A 9,700-nucleotide genomic window follows, 5' to 3' on the forward strand; every position below is an offset into this window, starting at 1 on the left:
TATAATCCAGTTAGTCAAATAAATTCTCTATGAGACACTACAAGCCTGTTTCATGCTATAAGCGCTCATCAGCTGTCAATGAAACCACTTGAGGAAGGACATACCATCTACTGCGTCGTCATAAACATCCCATGCACATTGTCCAATGGGGAAAGGAGATGGGCAACGTACAAACATTTCAAAAACATGTGATTGCTAATGGTCCAATTTGAGGGGGGGGGTTGTATTTGTCTTTTGTCTTTATTTATTTGTAATTACAAAATAGGTGCTTATATCTATGTCTGCAACTGCTGTCCAATTATTCCTGTTATTCAATGTGGACATGTCTGGTTTGCAAATGTTAAAATATTTTCAGTTAGACATAGATTGCACATTTTACTGCTTGTTGCCTGCTCCATATCCTGTTGAGCACTTTTGAAGCCACCGTGGACCCAGTGAATTTTTTGTGTATATATATATATATATATATATATATATATATATATATATATATATATATATATATGTAGACTTCCAGTGGACTTAAAATTAAGAATACATCTGGAAACAGAATTCTGTCCTTAATGTGGTTCTTCTGGAGAATCCGCTTCAACAACATCAAATATGTCTTCTTTACGGAGCCAAAACACTTTAGTAATAGAGCCTGATTAGCATAGTGTAGCCACTATATGCAGAAAAGGCTACTTGTCATTGTTTTTGCTCTTGCCTCTGACACTTGGTTGACAGACAGCCCTTAGAGCTGTGTCATATTGAAGCATTGAAGGATGAACCCTTAGCCAATCTCCAGCACAACAGATCTATTTTTAAAAAGCCCTCTCCACTCTCCTGACAACCCTACACGCTAGAGATTCAGGGAATAGTCCTTTTAGTGAAATCCAACCACCTGCTGTTAAATGAGAAAGTGTGGGCTAGTGGAGAGGCAGAGGATGGAGGGGACTTGTCAAAGGGCCTCTGTTCCAGCCCAGTAACCAAGTCAGCTGTAGACTTGCTCTATTGTGGAGGACTGATGGTATCACTTGCCAGGTATTTCCCTCTGCTTCCCAATCAGAAGGGGGGCTCTCAGCAAGAGGGGTGTAGTTGGATGAAGAATCAGGTGCATGGCTGTGTGAGAGGTAGTTAGTTAGGTAGGGGGTTTGGATGAGCAAAACCTGTGGTTCACCCTGTTGTGCCATGGCCTTCCAGGCTTTAATTGTATGTTTGCTTAGAAACCCATCCGCCCTCCCTCATCCCATACCATCTGCCTGCGACCAGCCTGGTAGGAGGCAACACAATGCCCATAAGAAAATCCGGGGACTCTCTCACAGGTCTTCGCTGGTTGGTGGTGGATATGTAATGATGCACAAACACACGTCCTACATGGTCTCTGTCACTCTGTTGCTTTACGGTCCTCTCGCTCCTCTAGGCCCCTAACACCCCTGTTGCTGTATTATTACATTCCTTGTGCTCTTTAATTTTAGGATCAGTGATCTCAAGGGAGGGGGGCAGCTTTCCTAAAGCTCTGCGCTACTTTTCACCATCTGGTTGTGTGTGTGTGTGTGTGTGTGTGTGTGTGTGTGTGTGTGTGTGTGTGTGTGTGTGTAGTCATGTGCATGTGTGTGACATTGAAACTTTGAGCTGAGCACCCATTTTAACAATGCAGGTGCATCCTGCCTCATGGCTAACCCACATCACCCACAAGCACATCATAAGCTAAAGCTTAATTTAATAAGCTTGCACTGCATCTTAAATGTGTTCATATTCTTGAATTGTTTTGCAGGGCTGATACCAGGACCCCCCATCACTGTTTACAAAACACTAGTGTGTATGCCTGGCTTTTAAACGTAAAGGCAAATCGGCATTGCCCCAAAACACCCTACATCACCCTCCAACCCTCCCAACCTTCCTTCCCTCCCTTTTAATGATGCACCAAATTAAACAGCAACTTATTTGTTGGACTCAGAGAGCTGAAGCTCTCTTTTGCCAAGGCAAAGGTGTGTTTTAGATTAGACATGCTTGATAGCTGTAAAATAATGGCTGGCCCGAACAATGAGCTGCAGCTAAAGAGAAGATTTGGGGGGGTTAAAATGCCTTCCAACCCTAATGAATATTCAGGCTCTTGAACTCAGTAGTGACAATGTAATTGGAGAAACAATGGCCGATGAAGGATCAGCTTTCAGTAGAGTACTCAGGTCAGAGGAGCTGTGCTCAGAAGTTATATGATTACCTCTGTCTCTCTCTCTCTCTCTCTCTCTCTCTCTCTCGCTCTCTCTCTTTATCTCCCTCTCTCCTTCTCCCTGCCTAAGTATGGAGCCCTTCTCTCATGCTCCGTCTTTCTGGAGAGGGAGGTGGTCAGTACTGGATTGCTGAGAAGGGGGTGAACAGTATGTTGCGAAAGAGACAGAGAACTGGTTGCTGCTGAGAGAGAAAGCACTTGTCTATGAAGTCCCTGGCTTTCCCTCCTATAGCATAGGCTACATCCATCCAGCCAGCACACACTTAAGCCTTTGAAGAAAAAAAAACAGCCCATCCCCCATAGAGACCCCCACTTCTGCTAAAACACCCTTCCCTCCCCTTATCCAGTTGAGCGGGGAGACCCACTTCCAAATGCACAAAATGGCTGGAATGTTTAACAAGCCCGGCAGACCCCGGAGGATCCGCTTGTACCACCCTGAACCCCCCTCATAATCACTGAGCTCCCTCCCATCTTCTCGTGGTTTAGAAGACAGACTGTGACGCGTGTATTTGTCTTTCTTTCCTTTTTCTTTCAGTCTTAACTTTCACAATCATTTACCCTAGCGCTGTAGTCATTTCAGTAAATGCCCTTGAGGTAGCAGACTGGTAGCACCCGGGCTGAATTCAAAATGTGCTTTTGACGTTCGAAGAACAGAATCGCTCACTCACTGTCTGTGAATGATTAAATCAGATCCCTGATTTTTTTCCACACCTCTTTCCCGCTCTCTCTCTGTCTCTCTCCCTCTCGCTCTCTGTTCTTTGTGCCCGTTGTTGCACTCTGGTGTGTAGACAAGAGGATGTGCTCTCTTTAAATGAATGTGCCGTCAGGTGAAGGGACACTAAGCCCCAATTCCGCCAATTTGACTCCTGTGAAACGTGTCATCTCATCTCATTCAGATTACTCTCTTTTGTTCTTAGCCCTCCCCCATCACCCTCTCCTCTCCGTCCTCTTCCTGCCCTAGCTCGCTCGCTCTCTCTCTTCTCGCTCTCTCTTTTCCTCCTTGCACATATACACACAAAGATACTGTCACCCACAAATCTCACAATAGCACTGATGGATATTTTCATTCATGTTATCTTGTAAATGACTTCTAGGGACTGTGTAGAGGGGAGAGAGAGGGAGAGAGATTTGAGGAGGGCTGCAGTGAGAAGGATACATGCGTCACTCAGAGAACCAGTGAGGGTGATAAACTCCTCTCCTCTTTGAATAGCTCATTGAGCCCACAGCAGATAACGGGCCTACCCTGGGGTTACACACACGTGCGCACAGACACACACACATTCACAGTCTATCTAAAAGAAAGGCCTTGGTATCTGGCACACATACACATGCAGAATCACATCCACACGCACACGTGTACACACACACACACACACACACACACACACACATATGCCTAACCCTTTTACAAATGATATCTGTGGTGTCAAAGCTATTTAATATCTCTGTCTCCACCTCCGCTGCAAGTGGGAAGATAAACCACAGCCAGATCAATAACACTGTTGACACAAACAAATAAATGGCAGATGATGCCACTGTCAGCTGCTGCTGAAAAATCAGCTGCACGTCTTTTGCTTGGGACAGCGTGGCCTAGCCTTTGAGCCAGGCTGATGAACACCGCACTGTCTGCTCTGCTGAAATGAGCACCAGTATCTTCTGTTTGCCTTTTAAATGCTTCTGTGAAAGTAAGATCACAGAGAGGCTTTTAGAAGTTAGAGCAGATGAGCATCTGTCTGTGGCTCTGTGCCTGTGCGTGCGTGTGTGTGCGTGCGTGTGTGCGTTAGCATATGCCCTACAGCCTTTGAGCCTGCCCGATCATTCATGGCAGCCAGTGGTGGTAAAGGGTGTGTTTGAATGACTTGCATGCTCAGCCAGCAAGAACCTTATTGCAAGCTATTGCAGAGAGCAAGATAAGTTTGTTCTCTTGCTGAGTTTGATCTGTCTCCTGGATCTTGTCGTTGACTCGAGCCAAAGTTGAACAGAATTAAAGCCATTATGCTAATTTGACACTGGTGAATTGATATCTCTTTCCATGCGGAAAAATTTGAACCCTTGCCTCTCTCTGCCAGTTACCCTGCTTGGCTAAGCAGTAGCCATTGGCCTAGTGCAGTTCTAAACCCCTACTCCTCCTCCCTATCACTCCACCTCCCCCTGGTCTCTTCAACAGAAGTGTCTGTGTTTTTTTCCGTTGCAGTGTGAATGTTTTTGTTAAGGAGATGAGGGTTCATGACCTGGTCATACCACCAGTCACATTCAGTTTAACAGCACAGCTGGCCCAGGGCACCCCACCCCACCCCAGAACCTCCATACGCAAAATGCACTAGTCTGCTGTGTACACTTGCAAGGGTTATGTAAGTAAGCAAAATTTTTATGGAATGAGAGGTAAGAGGGTGGGGCTATCTCTTCTTAGTTTCGCAGCAAACCAGTTGGTGGTAACTGGACATATTAAGGCCAGTTGACAGAAGCTGACTTTTCTTCGGGGAGAGGGGATAAAGCCACTATTGCTATCTGACAGTCGCTGGTGCACAAATGGAGTGGAACAATAACATAATTCCCCTTGGGTGTAATGTTTGCTTTGGAAAGGCGACCTTGTAGCGCTCCAAAAGTCCTTAATCCTATTACTCGCATTCCAATTGAATTTGACTCAAGGAGAAAAATGTCTTTTCAGCAGAGGTAACACCACGCAAAATAATACATTACTGACTCTGGCATCCCTTCGCAGCGCTGCATAAAAAAACATGAAAAGCCTTGGAATGTGTGAACATCATCTTTCTAACACACTTTCTCTCTCTCTCTCTCTCTCTCTCTCTCTCTCTCTCTCTCTCTCTCTCTCTCTCTCTCTCTCTCTCTCTCTCTCTCTCTCTCTCTCTCTCTCTCTCTCCCTCTCCCTCTCTCTCTGTCTCTCTTGCTCTCATTTTTCTCTCTTCCCTCCTCCAGATTGTGTGTATATCGAGAGCCGGCGGCCCAACACTCCGTACTTCATTTGTAGCATTCAAGACTTCAAGCTGGTGAGTGGTCCTTTTTCCTCCCTCCTCTGTCCCTCTGCCTGTCCCTCGGTCCTCACCCTGGCCTACAGTTCAGGCACCCACCCAACCACCCACTGCTTCTCCTTATCTCCCAGCCCCACCGCTGTTGTTCTAGCAGCCTGGGAAAGCCACTTCAAACAGGGCTTTCATCTGCCGTAATTGCCTGCATGCAAGTGCTAGAAGAAAGATGCATGCTTGCACTTTTTTTTCCCCTGCATGCACCACAAAAGTCCAATGAGAATTGAGTATGATTCGTAGTGGAATATATACTTTGAATTAAAATTCGTATTCAGAGAGTTTATTTTTCCTTGTGATTCACATTGCAAAAAAACCCACTGAAGAATTAGGCTTGAATATTAAACCAGCCCTGCAAACCGATGACTCTAAATAAAAGCTTGTTAATGGAAATAAAGATGTGTGTTGAGGCACTTAATTTAATGAAGAAGGCTGTCACCATTTTGAGTTTTAAATGGGTTTTTTTTAACAGCTCAAATTGGCCAAATATTGCCTGTTTTGTGAATATAAAAAAAAACAGCCTTTTAATTTGGTGTTGAGGAAAGCTGATTAATCAAGGCTAGTCAGGGCTGGGGGAATAAAGTGATGCATATTTTCTCCCAGCAACAAGACTCCAAAAAGCATACTATTAAAGATGGACACATGGCAGGCTGAAGCGTCCATTTCCTCACACTGGGCCTTTCACAGGTGTCTCTGGCAGGGACTATTGGAATATGTAGTCAATGAATGAGGGAAGAGGAAATTCAGGATGCAAGTAGCCAAATAAAGAAGCATCTGAGCCCACAGGAGAGAGTGTCGCCTGTCTGTTAACAGCTCCATTGTTTGAGCAGAGTGCACAGGGTTCGATGAGGGCTGGCCAGGCCCCAGGGGGCTCAAGTGCTGGCTGCCAACAGCTACGGTGATGATGGGAGGTCAGCTCTGGGGCCACATGCACCACTTCTGCAAGAAGGTGGGGTTATGTGTATGTGTGTTGGAAGGGCATCGGTTGTATTTTGTAAGTGGGTTTTAAGGTGGGATGTAGCCCTAGCAGAGAGGAGAGCAGCCAGGCCCCACAGCAGCAGGGCTTTAATCCGATTGCTGCCGGAGACAGCTGAGGATGGCAGGAACCCCATTCCTAATGCCTCTCTTTCTCTCACACACAAACACACACACAGCTGCACCTTGATTAAGAGCGTCAGCAGAGGTCTGAGGCCAACAGAGGTAATTGTCAAGGGAGTGAGAAAGAACACTGGCTCCATTAGCTGACCTTCCTTTCTCTCTCTCTCTCTCTCTCTCTCTCTCTCTCTCTCTCTCTCTCTCTCTCTCTCTCTCTCTCTCTCTCTCTCTCTCTCCCTCTCTCTCTTTCTCCAGCTCCCTCTCTGTTTCTCCCTATTTCCCTCCCTCCCCATCCATCTGTAATTAATGAACAACCATCTGCATGCCTGTGTGTGTGTGTGTTTGAGCAGACTGTACCCTTGTCCTCCTATGTTAAAACAACAAACCCTGCTGGCTCTTTAAACAAGTACAAGGCTCTCACTTTGTTTTGGGGTTACAAATGACAAAAGGCAGGCACTATGCTAGCTACTATTCGAACCCATAATCTCTATTTACTAGACCACACAGAATCCTCTTTGAGGATGAGGACGACTGGTTCGGTCTGTTATTGAACTGTCTGGAATAAACCACTGCCTAGTGGGCCAACCCTGTCCCTACTCTGTCATCCCATGCTTATAATTGGGACACAATTGTCTGCCCCCGGTAAAAGAAACAATGCTCTTCCAGCCAGTATCCCCCTACATCCCTGCCCCCTACCCTCTGATCTTCTATGGAACATAATATTTGGTACAATCTATTCTCTTCTCTGCTCCCCAAATATTCTGAAAGGCTAGGCATCAGTCGAGTCATAAGCCATGTAGGCAAGCCTCTCTCTTCAGCCCCCACCTGCCTACTTTGCCTGCTGCACAAATTATTGATTAACCCCCTTCTGTTGACTAGGGATCCAAGTCTTAACAGCACAGAGGCTCTGGGAAGGGGTGGTGGTAGGTTGTCCAGTCCTAAACCAAATAAACCCATCAATATTACCTCCACCCGGGACATCACTACCCCCTAAACTCCTCTTCTCCTATCTTCCTACATATCTCCCTCTCTGTCTCACCCATACACTTAATCTAATGACCTGTGAATCCAATTAGTGGTGTGTAGAAATTTTGAATGCAGCCATCAATCTTCCTAACGGCTAGACAAATGGAGATTCAAGTCCTCCTTTTTGTCTTTCTTTCTACACAGTCCTTGTTTCTGTCTTGTATCAATGCTGTGATCATCTTAGCATATATGTGCTCTTCCTTGCTCCTCACATGCAACATTGCACAGTCATCTCTGCATTGTCTCTTCAAGCACTCCGTTCTGATCCTGGACAATATCAGGGTCAAAACTCACACGGAGGTAAAGCTAGGCAATATTGACGAAATCAAATATCACAATATTTTTGACTGAATACCTCGATATTGATAATGTGACATTATTTTGGAGAAGTCTGTTGCTGCTTTCATAAGATATTTACACAAGACATTTTTTAGAAATAATTATTAGTAACGTGGATACAATAACCAAGCAGGCATAGGCATTCATTGCTCATTTCACTCAGCTAAAACATTCTAATAATTTCAGAAAATCACATCACCGTACTGTAATGCAGCCTTTAAGGTCAAGGGATGAAAGTACTTACATTTTATCGTGACATTACGAATCCCAGTAGGTATCTGGTCTCATATCATGATATTGATATTATATTGATAGATTGTCCAGCTCTACATGTATCTGGTCTCATGTCATGATATCAATATTGTATTGTTGTATTGTCCAAATCTACATGGAGGACATTGTTTAGCCCACCCCCACCCATCCACCCCTTTTTAGTTTGTTTTTTAAAAGTGTCAGCCTTAGTGCCTGCTGGGACTTGTGTGACGTATTGACCCAGCCATATGGATTTCGGTCTCCTGCCTAGCTCATAAAATGTCTGTCTAGATATATAGAGGTGACCACAGAGGGATAATTTCAACCAGTTAAGGTAGCAATCTAAAGCTGTGCTCGGGTAATGCTAATTAAGAACGGGGGGTGGGGGTCACTGTAGTGCAGCCCCCTCCATTACCTTTAATTCTCTGCCATCTCCATGTTCAGCTCATTAGGCGCAAGTGTAACAGGACACTATATCCCTCTGATGTGAGCGATCCGGTCAATTAAGCTGCTGGTGTGATGCGATAATGCTCGTTTTGTGGAAAGTATATCATCATCATCATCATCACTGTATTTAAAGATAACATAGCAACATTAGCAAAGGCCAAATGGTCACCAGTGTCTCCCCCACCCACTGCTAAGGGAGGATGGAGCACGGAGCGCTTCCTGTCCAAAGTTTGGAAAATAGCCACTCCTCTCACAAAGCTAGGCACTAATGATCTGGTGTGTTTTGTACAAGTGGCGGTTTCAGTTTACATCTGGTGCTGTGACCTTGTAATGTGTTCACAATCTATATTTGATGAGAGCGGGGCTCTGAGCTGAGCAGCTGCAGCCATTTTTGTATGTGTGTATGTTTGTGTGCGTCTTGTGTGAGTACATGAGTGTACAGATGTTGGTACCTTGTGCTCTGCGCGATGACCCTACAGTTTGAGTGTGTGTCTTCTTGTATGTGCGTGTGCTTATGTGTGTGCACACACTCATGTGCCTATGCCCGGTAATAAATACGCACACCCATTTCTGCTGGTTGACAATGTCAGTGTGAGAGAAACACAAGCAGGACCTAAGAGTGGGTCAAACTGTTGGGACAATCAGCCATCAAACCAATGAACAGAAATATCTTCCCATCAGCCCCCTGTCTTCAACCATCCATCTCTCTTTCCTGACGGGATCATCTTCTCCTGCCCTCTATTTGTCTATCACTCTCATCTTTGCTGCGAGATTCCCCCTCTCCCCCCATTCTTCTCTGTTATCTACTGTCCCTCTCTCTCTCTCTCTCATGTATGTATCCACACAGGCACTGCAACCCTGAACTTAGACATTACCCTGGGGAGCTGCATGTGAGAATGCAAATGTCCAAATCAGTTAAACCGGACACTAGAACGACCAAGACGGTCTGTTTGGGATTTTCCAAGTTAAATAACTTTGTGGGGGGGGGGGGGAATACAGACCAGCTGCCCCCTGAATGCGCCTAAAATTGCATGTTTGCATTAAAATTAGTTTTAGATCAATCGCTCAAAAAAAAAATTACAATAAGATCTACCTAAAACAACCATGACTGGTAAAAATGTCCGCCGGTTTTTAAACTCTGTCAAGATAAATACTCAATTTAGATATTAATGCATTGCATATGTTATTATGTCTGTTAGGAAACAACTGACACCAAAATTAACATTTTAACAACTATAATACTATTTTTAAACAATTTAAACTTCAGAGAGACATGGTTGAACTTGAA

The 9,700-nt window shown here is 44.9% G+C and overlaps 1 protein-coding gene across 1 annotated transcript in view; it reads left to right on the forward strand.

Moving 5' to 3' along the window:
• The window catches only part of LOC130106716 (arginine-glutamic acid dipeptide repeats protein-like), a 33,676-nt gene extending 28,212 nt beyond the window's left edge, over positions 1-5,464 (forward strand). The window contains exon 3 of the mRNA XM_056272941.1: positions 5,150-5,464. Coding sequence (XP_056128916.1) covers positions 5,150-5,397 — 248 coding nt within the window. The 3' untranslated portion in view covers positions 5,398-5,464. The remainder of the gene's footprint in view (positions 1-5,149) is intronic.
• Positions 5,465-9,700: the final 4,236 nt, after the last annotated feature.

Source organism: Lampris incognitus, chromosome 2 (genome assembly GCF_029633865.1).
Source record: "Lampris incognitus isolate fLamInc1 chromosome 2, fLamInc1.hap2, whole genome shotgun sequence".
Taxonomy (NCBI): Eukaryota; Metazoa; Chordata; class Actinopteri; order Lampriformes; family Lampridae; genus Lampris; species Lampris incognitus.